Raw genomic sequence first — 20,812 nt, 5'->3', positions numbered from 1 at the left:
CAAAATATTGTCAAGGCGTTACATAGTGTACACATGCCAGGTAGTAGTGTAAAACGCCTATAAGACTACATACTTCTAAATAAAAACAGAGTGTGGCAACATTGCAACCTGCCAGCATTCTAATGCATGTTCTTACAGATGATGAGAACTGGGATACATCTAAGTTATTCATCCATCTCTGTTTCCTCTTGCAAACAGAATACTCAAATTGCAGTAGGACTTAGTAGTGGGAGTGTTACTGTGAGTATGTGTCTCCTATGGGTTACTCTCTTGTTAGTTGAAAATATTATTTACCCTAGTAGCAGTCAGATGTAGTCAGGTGAATGCTTAGTGCCCCTCTCAATTGTGACCAACTTTTTATAATATATGTAGTGATTTACCATTTGTATATATTTGTTTTCTCATCCCTTTGTGTTTCTATATGTTTTGTATAATCTGTGCCTGCTGTGATTGATTTAGAAGTTTTACCGCTTGCTTTTCGGTCAGGATTGATTTCAGGACTTATTTTCTTGCCACCATTCTCTGACTGCTCTTTGAGACATAATCATTTTCCTGTCTGAGCACTATCTATAGTAGGGTCCGGTGAAATATTGTGGGAGAAGCTTTAGTCCTTTCTGACTTTTAATCATTATTTAACTTAGAAATCGTGATGAGTAGTTTTACTATTGTTTTTACAAGTATAGGCCTAAAATTGCAAGAATCAAGATCATCCATGACAGAAATCAAGGAGTTGAGTTGAGGGAGTTACTATAGATATTAAGCACCACTTAATTTCTTTTTCTCTATTTTCTTCTGCATCTTAAGAACTTTGCACTTCTCTTGCATCTTTGAATGTTTGATAAGAGCAAAAGCCCAAGTTGCCCAGTTTCAAGATTTACCAGACTATTCGCTTGTCTCAAACTGTCTCTGGATCAAAACAGCTGCAAGAGAAGAATCAAACAGCTAGCATAGACAGAGGAGGAAAATACCCACAAAACAAGATAAATGCCCGGAACAGGAGAAAATAATGTCATGTTTCCATTCAGAGAGTAATAGTTTCAGGGAAGCAGGGGTTGCAGAAGGAACACTGATGCTGCCATCAAAGTGTAGATTCCCAGATCCATTCCTCTCTTGTGTCTTTGAACATTTGTTTAGAGGCAGAATTTCAGGCAACAGATGTCCGAAGATTACATAACCTTTAAACTTCTGTCACTCAGCCCTTGAACTTCAAACACAGCAGTGATAGAGAGTAATAATAACTCAGATGCCATATGGCTGTTCTACAGACAGGGTCTTCATGTAAGCAGATTTTTCAGTAGCGGCAGTTCAACTATGTGCATAGTGCATGATCCAAAGTTTGCTCCTCAGAGGGTGAAAGTGTATTTTCTAGTCTTTATCTATTGATTTCATGTATAACCTTTGTACATGAGGACTCTGCTCTTTCATACAGGTCATGAAACAACTACGACAAATTCTACTAACATCTCTGCAGCACCAAGCATCACAGCCAGCCCAACAACTATGTCAACCATGGTGACTAATCAAACCACTCCTACATATTCTACCACCACCACTTCAGGTAATGCTTTGCAATCACATTGATGTATTTTTAAAATATCACTCAAAATACACATACTTAGGGGTTCCACAACTGCTTAGTGCATTATTTCCAAAATCATGTTTTCAGTCAGCATTTCAATTGGCATCCTATTCAAGCAAAGGAATTCTGAAGATAATTACATATGTAAAAGTATTTCGGTTGCACCTTCAAAGATGAAACAATGGAAGGCATCTATCTTTGCAACTATCACAATTATATAATATGAGAAAAGCACAGAAAGCACTTATTTTTATTCTTAAATCTTACCTACAAGAGGATTATTCTCTACCATGCGGACTGCACGACTCTCATATTTTAATTTATATGTTAATAATTTTTTAGGCAAAAGTAATGTCATTGCGGTGTCTGCTGAAGTGAATTATTATTACAGAGCCAACCATATTTTATAAGATTTTACTTCAAATTTGCAAAGCGCAGTGAAAGCATAAGTTTCTGCACAGATCTTCCTGTGTACGTGAGGGTGGTTCCGATACAAAGAGAGCAATGATTTCATTGGCAACACGATATAAGGCAGGATTTGAATGTTTTGTCCCCAGTTTACCACCACTGTGAGAGTTCCCTCCTTCTGCTCCATATTTATCCTCTCCTTCATGGTCAGGGTCTTATGGAAGTGTCAGGGGAAATAAAGTAAGTCATTTCATTCCCTGTTGAGAGGATCTTCACTTGTAACTAGTCCTCAATCTGAGGCTATTTAGAAAACAGGAGAACTCTATAAGATCCACCAGCCTTCGACAGTGAGGTTGTGATATGAGCAGTTGTAAGTTCATGGGATCTGATACTTTAAGCATACGAGAAGTGACCACAATAACCTGAGTCAAATTGCATTCCTTTTGCTGCTGTAGTAATTTGTTATACACTAGGTAAGCAGAGACTAGCAATGATTAGTCATAACAAAGCAAATTAGCCACAGTGGCAGAAGAACAAAGGAGCTAAACTCTTGTGACATATCATGCAGAAGAAGTTTCTGCAACTCACTGTCTGATCCTGAAAAACCTGGAGTTGCCCATATCTATTAGATCCAAAGGTGTTTGTTGTTATTGGTGGCCAAAAATCCATATGACCAAGGCCTTAAAGTTGTGACGCCTAAACATTCTGGGAAGACATTCAATGTAGTTTAAGTTTAAGACCACTACTTGTGTCAACAATGATTGATTGTGATCTCTCCAAGAATCTGGGTGAAGGTTGACTTTGCTCACTTCAACTGCCAGTTTACTCAGATTCCATGCTAGTCCCAGCAAGGGGTGTTACTAACAATGAAAAGAAATTTGTAGAACATGTGATTTGAAAACTGTTTTATGTACAAAATACAAGGTAGTAACTTACTTCCATGATTAAACACCATCTGCACAGAAGATATCTTTGGATGGAAATCCATATCAGTGAAGTAATCTTAATTGTGACCCATGATTAAACACCGTCTGCAAAAAGCATATCCTTGGAGGGAAATGCACTTCAGTGAAGTAATCTCAATTGTGCTCCAAGAAAGACACACTTTTGCTAAGGACAATTCATTGTTCTGCTAACAGAAGCATTCTCAGATGCAACTAAGGAGGATTTTGGTTTGGATCATTTATGAATACTTCACAAGAAGTTCACAACACATTGTGCTATACGTAAATTGATTTTTCACTCAGATAAGATTTATTATAGATTTCAGTAAGGACCTTGTTGAAAAATAAATTACTAAAAAAATAATTGTATTAAAACCATTCAACTCGGTATTATGTATGTGCTTCAAACCCACTCTGAGTCAGGATAACACAGATATTGGATCTATAAAAGCATCAATACTATCTGATTCATCATCCTTCCTCTTTTCTATTCCAGCGAACCTGTAGCAAATTGACCTTGGCTTTGACATCCATCCTGGAAGTGAATATAATAGATTTATTTATTTTTCCAAATTGTTCAAATAGTTTTCAATATACTATTCCTTTCATACTATTGAAATGTAGCATTTCATGACTGAGTTAGATAACTAGTGCTGAGTCTGCTTCTTCAAACTGAGAAGTTTCTCATCTTTTCAAAGGTTTTCTAGTATCGGAGTGAACTTTCATAAACTGGTTTGAACTTGTCATCAGTCTGATAATCATCTTTCCAGTGCTTGTTGCATGAATCACAATAGAGGGAGTGTGCTCCACATATGCATTGTTGCCTCTGCACTTGTCTACTAACCATTCCTAATGTTTACACTAGGTGTATTAGGGGCCAAAGGAGACTTAACGTACTTGTGGAAATACTCATCCAAAATATTGTCAAGGCGTTACATAGTGTACACATGCCAGGTAGTAGTGTAAAACGCCTATAAGGCTACATACTTCTAAATAAAAACAGAGTGTGGCAACATTGCAACCTGCCAGAATTCTAATGCATGTTCTTACAGATGATGAGATCTGGGATAAACTTAAGTTATTCATCCATCTCTGTTTCCTCTTGCAAACAGAATACTCAAATTGCAGTAGGACTTAGTAGTGGGAGTGTTACTGTGAGTATGTGTCTCCTATGGGTTACTCTCTTGTTAGTTGAAAATATTATTTACCCTGGTAGCAGTCAGATGTAGTCAGGTGAATGCTTAGTGCCCCTCTCAATTGTGACCAGGTTTTTATAATATATGTAGTGATTTACCATTTGTATATATTTGTTTTCTCATCCCTTTGTGTTTCTATATGTTTTGTATAATCTGTGCCTGCTGTGATTGATTTAGAAGTTTTACCGCTTGCTTTTTGGTCAGGATTGATTTCAGGACTTATTTTCTTGCCACCATTCTCTGACTGCTCTATGAGACATAATCATTTTCCTGTCTGAGCACTATATTTAGTAGGGTCCGGTGAAATATTGTGGGAGAAGCTTTAGTCCTTTCTGACTTTTAATCATTATTTAACTTAGAAATCGTGATGAGTAGTTTTACTATTGTTTTTACAAGTATAGGCCTAAAATTGCAAGAATCAAGATCATCCATGACAGAAATCAAGGAGTTGAGTTGAGGGAGTTACTATAGATATTAAGCACCACTTAATTTCTTTTTCTCTATTTTCTTCTGCATCTTAAGAACTTTGCACTTCTCTTGCATCTTTGAATGTTTGATAAGAGCAAAAGCCCAAGTTGCCCAGTTTCAAGATTTACCAGACTATTCGCTTGTCTCAAACTATCTCTGGATCAAAACAGCTGCAAGAGAAGAATCAAACAGCTAGCATAGACAGAGGAGGAAAATACCCACAAAACAAGATAAATGCCCGGAACAGGAGAAAATAATGTCATGTTTCCATTCAGAGAGTAATAGTTTCAGGGAAGCAGGGGTTGCAGAAGGAACATTTATGATGCCATCAAAGTGTAGATTCACAGATCCATTCCTCTCTTGTGTCTTTGAACATTTGTCTAGAGGCAGAATTTCAGGCAACAGATGTCCGAAGATTACATAACCTTTAAACTTCTGTCACTCAGCCTTTGAACTTCAAACACAGCAGTGATAGAGAGTAATAATAACTCAGATGCCATATGGCTGTTCTACAGACAGGGTCTTCATGTAAGCAGATTTTTCAGTAGTGGCAGTTCAACTATGTGCATAGTGCATGATCCAAAGTTTGCTCCTCAGAGGGTGAAAGTGTATTTTCTAGTCTTTATCTATTGATTTCATGTATAACCTTTGTACATGAGGACTCTGCTCTTTCATACAGGTCATGAAACAACTACGACAAATTCTACTAACATCTCTGCAGCACCAAGCATCACAGCCAGCCCAACAACTATGTCAACCATGGTGACTAATCAAACCACTCCTACATATTCTACCACCACCACTTCAGGTAATGCTTTGCAATCACATTGATGTATTTTTATAATATCACTCAAAATACACATACTTAGGGGTTCCACAACTGCTTAGTGCATTATTTCCAAAATCATGTTTTCAGTCAGCATTTCAATTGACATCCTATTCAAGCAAAGGAATTCTGAAGATAATTACATATGTAAAAGTATTTAGGTTGCACCTTCAAAGATGAAACAATGGAAGGCATCTATCTTTGCAACTATTACAATTATATAATATGAGAAAAGCACAGAAAGCACTTATTTTTATTCTTAAATCTTACCTACAAGAGGATTATTCTCTACCATGCGGACTGCACGACTCTCATATTTTAATTTATATGTTAATAATTTTTTAGGCAAAAGTAATGTCATTGCGGTGTCTGCTGAAGTGAATTTTTATTACAGAGCCAACCATATTTTATAAGATTTTACTTCAAATTTGCAAAGCGCAGTGAGAGCATAAGTTTCTGCACAGATCTTCCTGTGTACGTGAGGGTGGTTCCGATACAAAGAGAGCAATGATTTCATTGGCAACACGATATAAGGCAGGATTTGAATATTTTGTCCCCAGTTTACCACCACTGTGAGAGTTCCCTCCTTCTGCTCCATATTTATCCTCTCCTTCATGGTCAGGGTCTTATGGAAGTGTCAGGGGAAATAAAGTAAGTCATTTAATTCCCTGTTGAGAGGATCTTCACTTGTAACTAGTCCACAATCTGAGGCTATTTAGAAAACATGAGAACTCTATAAGATCCACCAGCCTTCGACAGTGAGGTTGTGATATGAGCAGTTGTAAGTTCATGGGATCTGATACTTTAAGCATACGAGAAGTGACCACAATAACCTGAGTCAAATTGCCATCCTTTTGCTGCTGTAGTAATTTGTTATACACTAGGTAAGCAGAGACTAGCAATTATTAGTCATAACAAAGCAAATTAGCCACAGTGGCAGAAGAACAAAGGAGCTAAACTCTTGTGACATATCATGCAGAAGAAGTTTCTGCAACTCACTGTCTTATCCTGAAAAACCTGGAGTTGCCCATATCTATTAGATCCAAAGGTGTTTGTTGTTATTGGTGGCCAAAAACCCATATGACCAAGGCCTTAAAGTTGTGACGCCTAAACATTCTGGGAAGACATTCAATGTAGTTTAAGTTTAAGACCACTACTTGTGTCAACAATGACTGATTGTGATCTCTCCAAGAATCTGGGTGAAGGTTGACTTTGCTCACTTCAACTGCCAGTTTACTCAGATTCCATGCTAGTCCCAGCAAGTGGTGTTACTAACAATGCAAAGAAATGTGTAGAACATGTGATTTGAAAACAGTTTTATGTACAAAATACAAGGTAGTAACTTACTTCCATGATTAAACACCATCTGCACAGAAGATATCTTTGGATGGAAATCCATATCAGTGAAGTAATCTTAATTGTGACTCATGATTAAACACCGTCTGCAAGAAGCATATCCTTGGAGGGAAATGCACTTCAGTGAAGTAATCTCAATTGTGCTCCAAGAAAGACACACTTTTGCTAAGGACAATTCATTGTTCTTTTAACAGAACCATTCTCAGATGCAACTAAGGAGGATTTTGGTTTGATCATTTATGAATACTTCACAAGAAGTTCACATCACATTGTGCTATACGTAAATTGATTTTTCACTCAGATAAGATTTATTATAGATTTCAGTAAGGACCTTGTTGAAAAATAAATTACTAAAAAAATAATTGTATTAAAACCATTCAACTCGGTATTATGTATGTGCTTCAAACCCACTCTGAGTCAGGATAACACAGATCTTGGATCTATAAAAGCATCAATACTATCTGATTCATCATCCTTCCTCTTTTCTATTCCAGCGAACCTGTAGCAAATTGACCTTGGCTTTGACATCCATCCTGGAAGTGAATATAATAGATTTATTTATTTTTCCAAATTGTTCAAATAGTTTTCAATATACTATTCCTTTCATACTATTGAAATGTAGCATTTCATGACTGAGTTAGATAACTAGTGCTGAGTCTGCTTCTTCAAACTGAGAAGTTTCTCATCTTTTCAAAGGTTTTCTAGTATCGGAGTGAACTTTCATAAACTGGTTTGAACTTGTCATCAGTCTGACAATCATCTTCCTAGTGCTTGTTCCATGAATCACAATAGAGGGAGTGTGCTCCACATATGGATTGTTGCCTCTGCACTTGTCTATTAACCACACCTAATGTTTACACTAGGTGTATTAGTAGCCAAAGGAGACTTAACGTACTTGTGGAAATACTCATCCAAAATATTGTCAAGGCGTTACATAGTGTACACATGCCAGGTAGTAGTGTAAAACGCCTATAAGACTACATACTTCTAAATAAAAACAGAGTGTGGCAACATTGCAACCTGCCAGCATTCTAATGCATGTTCTTACAGATGATGAGATCTGGGATAAACTTAAGTTATTCATCCATCTCTGTTTCCTCTTGCAAACAGAATACTCAAATTGCAGTAGGACTTAGTAGTGGGAGTGTTACTGTGAGTATGTGTCTCCTATGGGTTACTCTCTTGTTAGTTGAAAATATTATTTACCCTGGTAGCAGTCAGATGTAGTCAGGTGAATGCTTAGTGCCCCTCTCAATTGTGACCAAGTTTTTATAATATATGTAGTGATTTACCATTTGTATATATTTGTTTTCTCATCCCTTTGTGTTTCTATATGTTTTGTATAATCTGTGCCTGCTGTGATTGATTTAGAGGTTTTACCGCTTGCTTTTTGGTCAGGATTGATTTCAGGACTTATTTTCTTGCCACCATTCTCTGACTGCTCTTTCAGACATAATCATTTTCCTGTCTGAGCACTATATTTAGTAGGGTCCGGTGAAATATTGTGGGAGAAGCTTTAGTCCTTTCTGACTTTTAATCATTATTTAACTTAGAAATCGTGATGAGTAGTTTTACAATTGTTTTTACAAGTATAGGCCTAAAATTGCAAGAATCAAGATCATCCATGACAGAAATCAAGGAGTTGAGTTGAGGGAGTTACTATAGATATTAAGCACCACTTAATTTCTTTTTCTCTATTTTCTTCTGCATCTTAAGAACTTTGCACTTCTCTTGCATCTTTGAATGTTTGATAAGAACAAAAGCCCAAGTGGCCCAGTTTCAAGATTTACCAGACTATTTGCTTGTCTCAAACTGTCTCTGGATCAAAACAGCTGCAAGAGAAGAATCAAACAGCTAGCATAGACAGAGGAGGAAAATACTCACAAAACAAGATAAATGCCCGGAACAGGAGAAAATAATGTCATGTTTCCATTCAGAGAGTAATAGTTTCAGGGAAGCAGGGGTTGCAGAAGGAACATTTATGATGCACTTAAAGTGTAGATTCATAGATCCATTCCTCTCTTGTGTCTTTCAACATTTGTTTAGAGGCAGAATTTCAGGCAACAGATGTCCGAAGATTACATAACCTTTAAACTTCTGTCACTCAGCCTTTGAACTTCAAACACAGCAGTGATAGAGAGTAATAATAACTCAGATGCCATATGGCTGTTCTACAGACAGGGTCTTCATGTAAGCAGATTTTTCATTAGCGGCAGTTCAACTATGTGCATAGTGCATGATCCAAAGTTTGCTCCTCAGAGGGTGAAAGTGTATTTTCTAGTCTTTATCTATTGATTTCATGCATAACCTTTGTACATGAGGACTCTGCTCTTTCATACAGGTCATGAAACAACTACGAGAAATTCTACTAACATCTCTGCAGCACCAAGCATCACAGCCAGCCCAACAACTATGTCAACCATGGTGACTAATCAAACCACTCCTACATATTCTACCACCACCACTTCAGGTAATGCTTTGCAATCACATTGATGTATTTTTATAATATCACTCAAAATACACATACTTAGGGGTTCCACAACTGCTTAGTGCATTATTTCCAAAATCATGTTTTCAGTCAGCATTTCAATTGGCATCCTATTCAAGCAAAGGAATTCTGAAGATAATTACATACGTAAAAGTATTTAGGTTGCACCTTCAAAGATGAAACAATGGAAGGCATCTATCTTTGCAACTATTACAATTATATAATATGAGAAAAGTACAGAAAGCACTTATTTCTATTCTTAAATCTTACCTACAAGAGGATTATTCTCTACCATGCGGACTGCACGACTCTCATATTTTAATTTATATGTTAATAATTTTTTAGGCAAAAGTAATGTCATTGCGGTGTCTGCTGAAGTGAATTATTATTACAGAGCCAACCATATTTTATAAGATTTTACTTCAAATTTGCAAAGCGCAGTGAAAGCATAAGTTTCTGCACAGATCTTCCTGTGTACGTGAGGGTGGTTCCGATACAAAGAGAGCAATGATTTCATTGGCAACACGATATAAGGCAGGATTTGAATATTTTGTCCCCAGTTTACCACCACTGTGAGAGTTCCCTCCTTCTGCTCCATATTTATCCTCTCCTTCATGGTCAGGGTCTTATGGAAGTGTCAGGGGAAATAAAGTAAGTCATTTCATTCCCTGTTGAGAGGATCTTCACTTGTAACTAGTCCACAATCTGAGGCTATTTAGAAAACATGAGAACTCTATAAGATCCACCAGCCTTCGACAGTGAGGTTGTGATATGAGCAGTTGTAAGTTCATGGGATCTGATACTTTAAGCATATGAGAAGTGACCACAATAACCTGAGTCAAATTGCCATCCTTTTGCTGCTGTAGTAATTTTTTATACACTAGGTAAGCAGAGACTAGCAATGATTAGTCATAACAAAGCAAATTAGCCACAGTGGCAGAAGAACAAAGGAGCTAAACTCTTGTGACATATCATGCAGAAGAAGTTTCTGCAACTCACTGTCTTATCCTGAAAAACCTGGAGTTGCCCATATCTATTAGATTCAAAGGTGTTTGTTGTTATTGGTGGCCAAAAATCCATATGACCAAGGCCTTAAAGTTGTGACGCCTAAACATTCTGGGAAGACATTCAATGTAGTTTAAGTTTAAGACCACTACTTGTGTCAACAATGACTGATTGTGATCTCTCCAAGAATCTGGGTGAAGGTTGACTTTGCTCACTTCAACTGCTAGTTTACTCAGATTCCATGCTAGTCCCAGCAAGTGGTGTTACTAACAATGAAAAGAAATTTGTAGAACATGTGATTTGAAAACAGTTTTATGTACAAAATACAAGGTAGTAACTTACTTCCATGATTAAACACCATCTGCACAGAAGATATCTTTGGATGGAAATTCATATCAGTGAAGTAATCTTAATTGTGACTCATGATTAAACACCGTCTGCAAGAAGCATATCCTTGGAGGGAAATGCACTTCAGTGAACTAATCTCAATTGTGCTCCAAGAAAGACACACTTTTGCTAAGGACAATTCATTGTTCTGCTAACAGAAGCATTCTCAGATGCAACTAAGGAGGATTTTGGTTTGGATCATTTATGAATACTTCACAAGAAGTTCACATCACATTGTGCTATACGTAAATTGATTTTTCACTCAGACGGTATTATGTATGTGCTTCAAACCCACTCTGAGTCAGGATAACACAGATCTTGGATCTATAAAAGCATCAATACTATCTGATTCATCATCCTTCCTCTTTTCTATTCCAGCGAACCTGTAGCAAATTGACCTTGGCTTTGACATCCATCCTGGAAGTGAATATAATAGATTTATTTATTTTTCCAAATTGTTCAAATAGTTTTCAATATACCATTCCTTTCATACTATTGAAATGTAGCATTTCATGACTGAGTTAGATAACTAGTGCTGAGTCTGCTTCTTCAAACTGAGAAGTTTCTCATCTTTTCAAAGGTTTTCTAGTATCGGAGTGAACTTTCATAAACTGGTTTGAACTTGTCATCAGTCTGACAATCATCTTCCTAGTGCTTGTTGCATGAATCACAATAGAGGGAGTGTGCTCCACATATGCATTGTTGCCTCTGCACTTGTCTACTAACCACACCTAATGTTTACACTAGGCAGTATTAGTGGCCAAAGGAGACTTAACGTACTTGTGGAAATACTCATCCAAAATATTGTCAAGGCGTTACATAGTGTACACATGCCAGGTAGTAGTGTAAAACGCCTATAAGACTACATACTTCTAAATAAAAACAGAGTGTGGCAACATTGCAACCTGCCAGCATTCTAATGCATGTTCTTACAGATGATGAGATCTGGGATAAACTTAAGTTATTCATCCATCTCTGTTTCCTCTTGCAAACAGAATACTAAAATTGCAGTAGGACTTAGTAGTGGGAGTGTTACTGTGAGTATGTGTCTCCTATGGGTTACTCTCTTGTTAGTTGAAAATATTATTTACCCTGGTAGCAGTCAGATGTAGTCAGGTGAATGCTTAGTGCCCCTCTCAATTGTGACCAGGTTTTTATAATATATGTAGTGATTTACCATTTGTATATATTTGTTTTCTCATCCCTTTGTGTTTCTATATGTTTTGTATAATCTGTGCCGGCTGTGATTGATTTAGAAGTTTTACCGCTTGCTTTTTGGTCAGGATTGATTTCAGGACTTATTTTCTTGCCACCATTCTCTGACTGCTCTTTGAGACATAATCATTTTCCTGTCTGAGCACTATATTTAGTAGGGTCCGGTGAAATATTGTGGGAGAAGCTTTAGTCCTTTCTGACTTTTAATCATTATTTAACTTAGAAATCGTGATGAGTAGTTTTACTATTGTTTTTACAAGTATAGGCCTAAAATTGCAAAAATCAAGATCATCCATGACAGAAATCAAGGAGTTGAGTTGAGGGAGTTACTATAGATATTAAGCACCACTTAATTTCTTTTTCTCTATTTTCTTCTGCATCTTAAGAACTTTGCACTTCTCTTGCATCTTTGAATGTTTGATAAGAGCAAAAGCCCAAGTTGCCCAGTTTCAAGATTTACCAGACTATTCGCTTGTCTCAAACTGTCTCTGGATCAAAACAGCTGCAAGAGAAGAATCAAACAGCTAGCATAGACAGAGGAGGAAAATACCCACAAAACAAGATAAATGCCCGGAACAGGAGAAAATAATGTCATGTTTCCATTCAGAGAGTAATAGTTTCAGGGAAGCAGGGGTTGCAGAAGGAACACTTATGATGCCATCAAAGTGTAGATTCACAGATCCATTCCTCTCTTGTGTCTTTGAACATTTGTTTAGAGGCAGAATTTCAGGCAACAGATGTCCGAAGATTACATAACCTTTAAACTTCTGTCACTCAGCCTTTGAACTTCAAACACAGCAGTGATAGAGAGTAATAATAACTCAGATGCCATATGGCTGTTCTACAGACAGGGTCTTCATGTAAGCAGATTTTTCAGTAGCGGCAGTTCAACTATGTGCATAGTGCATGATCCAAAGTTTGCTCCTCAGAGGGTGAAAGTGTATTTTCTAGTCTTTATCTATTGATTTCATGCATAACCTTTGTACATGAGGACTCTGCTCTTTCATACAGGTCATGAAACAACTACGACAAATTCTACTAACATCTCTGCAGCACCAAGCATCACAGCCAGCCCAACAACTATGTCAACCATGGTGACTAATCAAACCACTCCTACATATTCTACCACCACCACTTCAGGTAATGCTTTGCAATCACATTGATGTATTTTTATAATATCACTCAAAATACATATACTTAGGGGTTCCACAACTGCTTAGTGCATTATTTCCAAAATCATGTTTTCAGTCAGCATTTCAATTGGCATCCTATTCAAGCAAAGGAATTCTGAAGATAATTACATACGTAAAAGTATTTAGGTTGCACCTTCAAAGATGAAACAATGGAAGGCATCTATCTTTGCAACTATTACAATTATATAATATGAGAAAAGCACAGAAAGCACTTATTTTTATTCTTAAATCTTACCTACAAGAGGATTATTCTCTACCATGCGGACTGCACGACTCTCATATTTTAATTTATATGTTAATAATTTTTTAGGCAAAAGTAATGTCATTGCGGTGTCTGCTGAAGTGAATTATTATTACAGAGCCAACCATATTTTATAAGATTTTACTTCAAATTTGCAAAGCGCAGTGAAAGCATAAGTTTCTGCACAGATCTTCCTGTGTACGTGAGGGTGGTTCCGATACAAAGAGAGCAATGATTTCATTGGCAACACGATATAAGGCAGGATTTGAATATTTTGTCCCCAGTTTACCACCACTGTGAGAGTTCCCTCCTTCTGCTCCATATTTATCCTCTCCTTCATGGTCAGGGTCTTATGGAAGTGTCAGGGGAAATAAAGTAAGTCATTTCATTCCCTGTTGAGAGGATCTTCACTTGTAACTAGTCCACAATCTGAGGCTATTTAGAAAACATGAGAACTCTATAAGATCCACCAGCCTTCGACAGTGAGGTTGTGATATGAGCAGTTGTAAGTTCATGGGATCTGATACTTTAAGCATACGAGAAGTGACCACAATAACCTGAGTCAAATTGCCATCCTTTTGCTGCTGTAGTAATTTTTTATACACTAGGTAAGCAGAGACTAGCAATGATTAGTCATAACAAAGCAAATTAGCCACAGTGGCAGAAGAACAAAGGAGCTAAACTCTTGTGACATATCATGCAGAAGAAGTTTCTGCAACTCACTGTCTTATCCTGAAAAACCTGGAGTTGCCCATATCTATTAGATCCAAAGGTGTTTGTTGTTATTGGTGGCCAAAAATCCATATGACCAAGGCCTTAAAGTTGTGACGCCTAAACATTCTGGGAAGACATTCAATGTAGTTTAAGTTTAAGGCCACAACTTGTGTCAACAATGATTGATTGTGATCTCTCCAAGAATCTGGGTGAAGGTTGACTTTGCTCACTTCAACTGCCAGTTTACTCAGATTCCATGCTAGTCCCAGCAAGTGGTTTTACTAACAATGAAAAGAAATTTGTAGAACATGTGATTTGAAAACAGTTTTATGTACAAAATACAAGGTAGTAACTTACTTCCATGATTAAACACCATCTGCACAGAAGATATCTTTGGATGGAAATCCATATCAGTGAAGTAATCTTAATTGTGACTCATGATTAAACACCGTCTGCAAGAAGCATATCCTTGGAGGGAAATGCACTTCAGTGAACTAATCTCAATTGTGCTCCAAGAAAGACACACTTTTGCTAAGGACAATTCATTGTTCTGCTAACAGAAGCATTCTCAGATGCAACTAAGGAGGATTTTGGTTTGGATCATTTATGGATAGTTCACAAGAAGTTCACATCACATTGTGCTATACGTAAACTGATTTTTCACTCAGATAAGATTTATTATAGCTTTCAGTAAGGACCTTGTTGAAAAATAAATTACTAAAAAAATAATTGTATTAAAACCATTCAACTCGGTATTATGTATGTGCTTCAAACCCACTCTGAGTCAGGATAACACAGATCTTGGATCTATAAAAGCATCAATACTATCTGATTCACCATCCTTCCTCTTTTCTATTCCAGCGAACCTGTAGCAAATTGACCTTGGCTTTGACATCCATCCTGGAAGTGAATATAATAGATATATTTATTTTTCCAAATTGTTCAAATAGTTTTCAATATACTATTCCTTTCATACTATTGAAATGTAGCATTTCATGACTGAGTTAGATAACTAGTGCTGAGTCTGCTTCTTCAAACTGAGAAGTTTCTCATCTTTTCAAAGGTTTTCTAGTATCGGAGTGAACTTTCATAAACTGGTTTGAACTTGTCATCAGTCTGACAATCATCTTCCTAGTGCTTGTTGCATGAATCACAATAGAGGGAGTGTGCTCCACATATGCATTGTTGCCTCTGCACTTGTCTACTAACCACACCTAATGTTTACACTAGGTGTATTAGTGGCCAAAGGAGACTTAACGTACTTGTGGAAATACTCATCCAAAATATTGTCAAGGCGTTACATAGTGTACACATGCCAGGTAGTAGTGTAAAACGCCTATAAGACTACATACTTCTAAATAAAAACAGAGTGTGGCAACATTGCAACCTGCCAGCATTCTAATGCATGTTCTTACAGATGATGAGATCTGGGATAAACTTAAGTTATTCATCCATCTCTGTTTCCTCTTGCAAACAGAATACTCAAATTGCAGTAGGACTTAGTAGTGGGAGTGTTACTGTGAGTATGTGTCTCCTATGGGTTACTCTCTTGTTAGTTGAAAATATTATTTACCCTGGTAGCAGTCAGATGTAGTCAGGTGAATGCTTAGTGCCCCTCTCAATTGTGACCAGGTTTTTATAATATATGTAGTGATTTACCATTTGTATATATTTGTTTTCTCATCCCTTTGTGTTTCTATATGTTTTGTATAATCTGTGCCTGCTGTGATTGACTTAGAAGTTTTACCGCTTGCTTTTTGGTCAGGATTGATTTCAGGACTTATTTTCTTGCCACCATTCTCTGACTGCTCTTTGAGACATAATCATTTTCCTGTCTGAGCACTATATTTAGTAGGGTCCGGTGAAATATTGTGGGAGAAGCTTTAGTCCTTTCTGACTTTTAATCATTATTTAACTTAGAAATCGTGATGAGTAGTTTTACTATTGTTTTTACAAGTATAGGCCTAAAATTGCAAAAATCAAGATCATCCATGACAGAAATCAAGGAGTTGAGTTGAGGGAGTTACTATAGATATTAAGCACCACTTAATTTCTTTTTCTCTATTTTCTTCTGCATCTTAAGAACTTTGCACTTCTCTTGCATCTTTGAATGTTTGATAAGAGCAAAAGCCCAAGTTGCCCAGTTTCAAGATTTACCAGACTATTCGCTTGTCTCAAACTGTCTCTGGATCAAAACAGCTGCAAGAGAAGAATCAAACAGCTAGCATAGACAGAGGAGGAAAATACCCACAAAACAAGATAAATGCCCAGAACAGGAGAAAATAATGTCATGTTTCCATTCAGAGAGTAATAGTTTCAGGGAAGCAGGGGTTGCAGAAGGAACACTTATGATGCCATCAAAGTGTTGATTCACAGATCCATTCCTCTCTTGTGTCTTTGAACATTTGTTTAGAGGCAGAATTTCAGGCAACAGATGTCCGAAGATTACATAACCTTTAAACTTCTGTCACTCAGCCTTTGAACTTCAAACACAGCAGTGATAGAAAGTAATAATAACTCAGATGCCATATGGCTGTTCTACAGACAGGGTCTTCATGTAAGCAGATTTTCCAGTAGCGGCAGTTCAACTATGTGCATAGTGCATGATCCAAAGTTTGCTCCTCAGAGGGTGAAAGTGTATTTTCTAGTCTTTATCTATTGATTTCATGTATAACCTTTGTACATGAGGACTCTGCTCTTTCATACAGGTCATGAAACAACTACGAGAAATTCTACTAACATCTCTGCAGCACCAAGCATCACAGCCAGCCCAACAACTATGTCAACCATGGTGACTAATCAAACCACTCCTACATATTCTACCACCACCACTTCAGGTAATGCTTTGCAATCACATTGATGTATTTTTATAATATCACTCAAAATACACATACTTAGGGGTTCCACAACTGCTTAGTGCATTATTTCCAAAATCATGTTTTCAGTCAGCATTTCAATTGGCATCCTATTCAAGCAAAGGAATTCTGAAGATAATTTCATACGCAAAAGTATTTAGGTTGCACCTTCAAAGATGAAACAATGGAAGGCATCTATCTTTGCAACTATTACAATTATATAATATGAGAAAAGCACAGAAAGCACTAATTTTTATTCTTAAATCTTACCTACAAGAGGATTATTCTCTACCATGCGGACTGCCGACTCTCATATTTTAATTTATATGTTAATAATTTTTTAGGCAAAAGTAATGTCATTGCGGTGTCTGCTGAAGTGAATTATTATTACAGAGCCAACCATATTTTATAAGATTTTACTTCAAATTTGCAAAGCGCAGTGAAAGCATAAGTTTCTGCACAGATCTTCCTGTGTACGTGAGGGTGGTTCCGATACAAAGAGAGCAATGATTTCATTGGCAACACGATATAAGGCAGGATTTGAATATTTTGTCTCCAGTTTACCACCACTGTGAGAGTTCCCTACTTCTGCTCCATATTTATCCTCTCCTTCATGGTCAGGGTCTTATGGAAGTGTCAGGGGAAATAAAGTAAGTCATTTCATTCCCTGTTGAGAGGATCTTCACTTGTAACTAGTCCACAATCTGAGGCTATTTAGAAAACATGAGAACTCTATAAGATCCACCAGCCTTCGACAGTGAGGTTGTGATATGAGCAGTTGTAAGTTCATGGGATCTGATACTTTAAGCATATGAGAAGTGACCACAATAACCTGAGTCAAATTGCCATCCTTTTGCTGCTGTAGTAATTTTTTATACACTAGGTAAGCAGAGACTAGCAATGATTAGTCATAACAAAGCAAATTAGCCACAGTGGCAGAAGAACAAAGGAGCTAAACTCTTGTGACATATCATGCAGAAGAAGTTTCTGCAACTCACTGTCTTATCCTGAAAAACCTGGAGTTGCCCATATCTATTAGATCCAAAGGTGTTTGTTGTTATTGGTGGCCAAAAATCCATATGACCAAGGCCTTAAAGTTGTGACGCCTAAACATTCTGGGAAGACATTCAATGTAGTTTAAGTTTAAGACCACTACTTGTGTCAACAATGACTGATTGTGATCTCTCCAAGAATCTGGGTGAAGGTTGACTTTGCTCACTTCAACTGCTAGTTTACTCAGATTCCATGCTAGTCCCAGCAAGTGGTGTTACTAACAATGAAAAGAAATTTGTAGAACATGTGATTTGAAAACAGTTTTATGTACAAAATACAAGGTAGTAACTTACTTCCATGATTAAACACCATCTGCACAGAAGATATCTTTGGATGGAAATCCATATCAGTGAAGTAATCTTAATTGTGACTCATGATTAAACACCGTCTGCAAGAAGCATATCCTTGGAGGGAAATGCACTTCAGTGAACTAATCTCAATTGTGCTCCAAGAAAGACACACTTTTGCTAAGGACAATTCATTGTTCTGCTAACAGAAGCATTCTCAGATGCAACTAAGGAGGATTTTGGTTTGGATCATTTATGAATACTTCACAAGAAGTTCACATCACATTGTGCTATACGTAAATTGATTTTTCACTCAGATAAGATTTATTATAGATTTCAGTAAGGACCTTGTTGAAAAATAAATTACTAAAAAAATAATTGTATTAAAACCATTCAACTCGGTATTATGTATGTGCTTCAAACCCACTCTGAGTCAGGATAACACAAATCTTGGATCTATAAAAGCATCAATACTATCTGATTCATCATCCTTCCTCTTTTCTATTCCAGCGAACCTGTAGCAAATTGACCTTGGCTTTGACATCCATCCTGGAAGTGAATATAATAGATTTATTTATTTTTCCAAATTGTTCAAATAGTTTTCAATATACTATTCCTTTCATACTATTGAAATGTAGCATTTCATGACTGAGTTAGATAACTAGTGCTGAGTCTGCTTCTTCAAACTGAGAAGTTTCTCATCTTTTCAAAGGTTTTCTAGTATCGGAGTGAACTTTCATAAACTGGTTTGAACTTGTCATCAGACTGACAATCATCTTCCTAGTGCTTGTTGCATGAATCTCAATAGAGGGAGTGTGCTCCACATATGCATTGTTGCCTCTGCACTTGTCTACTAACCACACCTAATGTTTACACTAGGTGTATTAGTGGCCAAAGGAGACTTAACGTACTTGTGGAAATACTCATCCAAAATATTGTCAAGGCGTTACATAGTGTACACATGCCAGGTAGTAGTGTAAAACGCCTATAAGACTACATACTTCTAAATAAAAACAGAGTGTGGCAACATTGCAACCTGCCAGCATTCTAATGCATGTTCTTACAGATGATGAGATCTGGGATAAACTTAAGTTATTCATCCATCTCTGTTTCCTCTTGCAAACAGAATACTCAAATTGCAGTAGGACTTAGTAGTGGGAGTGTTACTGTGAGTATGTGTCTCCTATGGGTTACTCTCTTGTTAGTTGAAAATATTATTTACCCTGGTAGCAGTCAGATGTAGTCAGGTGAATGCTTAGTGCCCCTCTCAATTGTGACCAGGTTTTTATAATATATGTAGTGATTTACCATTTGTATATATTTGTTTTCTCATCCCTTTGTGTTTCTATATGTTTTGTATAATCTTTGCCTGCTGTGATTGATTTAGAAGTTTTACCGCTTGCTTTTTGGTCAGGATTGATTTCAGGACTTATTTTCTTGCCACCATTCTCTGACTGCTCTTTGAGACATAATCATTTTCCTGTCTGAGCACTATATTTAGTAGGGTCCGGTGAAATATTGTGGGAGAAGCTTTAGTCCTTTCTGACTTTTAATCATTATTTAACTTAGAAATCGTGATGAGTAGTTTTACTATTGTTTTTACAAGTATAGGCCTAAAATTGCAAAAATCAAGATCATCCATGACAGAAATCAAGGAGTTGAGTTGAGGGAGTTACTATAGATATTAAGCACCACTTAATTTCTTTTTCTCTATTTTCTTCTGCATCTTAAGAACTTTGCACTTCTCTTGCATCTTTGAATGTTTGATAAGAGCAAAAGCCCAAGTTGCCCAGTTTCAAGATTTACCAGACTATTCGCTTGTCTCAAACTGTCTCTGGATCAAAACAGCTGCAAGAGAAGAATCAAACAGCTAGCATAGACAGAGGAGGAAAATACCCACAAAACAAGATAAATGATCGGAACAGGAGAAAATAATGTCATGTTTCCATTCAGAGAGTAATAGTTTCAGGGAAGCAGGGGTTGCAGAAGGAACACTTATGATGCCATCAAAGTGTAGATTCACAGATCCATTCCTCTCTTGTGTCTTTGAACATTTGTTTAGAGGCAGAATTTCAGGCAACAGATGTCCGAAGATTACATAACCTTTAAACTTCTGTCACTCAGCCTTTGAACTTCAAACACAGCAGTGATAGAGAGTAATAATAACTCAGATGCCATATGGCTGTTCTACAGACAGGGTCTTCATGTAAGCAGATTTTTCAGTAGCGGCAGTTCAACTATGGGCATAGTGCATGATCCAAAGTTTGCTCCTCAGAGGGTAAAAGTGTATTTTCTAGTCTTTATCTATTGATTTTATGTATAATATTTGTACATGAGGACTCTGCTCTTTCATACAGGTCATGAAACAACTACGACAAATTCTACTAACATCTCTGCAGCACCAAGCATCACAGCCAGCCCAACAACTATGTCAACCATGGTGACTAATCAAACCACTCCTACATATTCTACCACCACCACTTCAGGTAATGCTTTGCAATCACATTGATGTATTTTTATAATATCACTCAAAATACACATACTTAGGGGTTCCACAACTGCTTAGTGCATTATTTCCAAAATCATGTTTTCAGTCA

General features: G+C 37.0%; 1 protein-coding gene across 1 annotated transcript in view; it reads left to right on the top strand.

Annotated features, from left to right (window-relative positions):
* The window catches only part of LOC138259722 (mucin-2-like), a 256,782-nt gene that overhangs the window by 154,027 nt on the left and 81,943 nt on the right, over positions 1-20,812 (top strand). The window contains exons 29-34 of the mRNA XM_069207617.1: positions 1,430-1,558; positions 5,275-5,403; positions 9,119-9,247; positions 12,884-13,012; positions 16,729-16,857; positions 20,573-20,701. Coding sequence (XP_069063718.1) covers positions 1,430-1,558; positions 5,275-5,403; positions 9,119-9,247; positions 12,884-13,012; positions 16,729-16,857; positions 20,573-20,701 — 774 coding nt within the window. The remainder of the gene's footprint in view (positions 1-1,429; positions 1,559-5,274; positions 5,404-9,118; positions 9,248-12,883; positions 13,013-16,728; positions 16,858-20,572; positions 20,702-20,812) is intronic.

Source organism: Pleurodeles waltl, chromosome 9 (genome assembly GCF_031143425.1).
Source record: "Pleurodeles waltl isolate 20211129_DDA chromosome 9, aPleWal1.hap1.20221129, whole genome shotgun sequence".
NCBI lineage: Eukaryota > Metazoa > Chordata > Amphibia > Caudata > Salamandridae > Pleurodeles > Pleurodeles waltl.
This window is presented reverse-complemented; position numbering and strand designations above follow the sequence as displayed.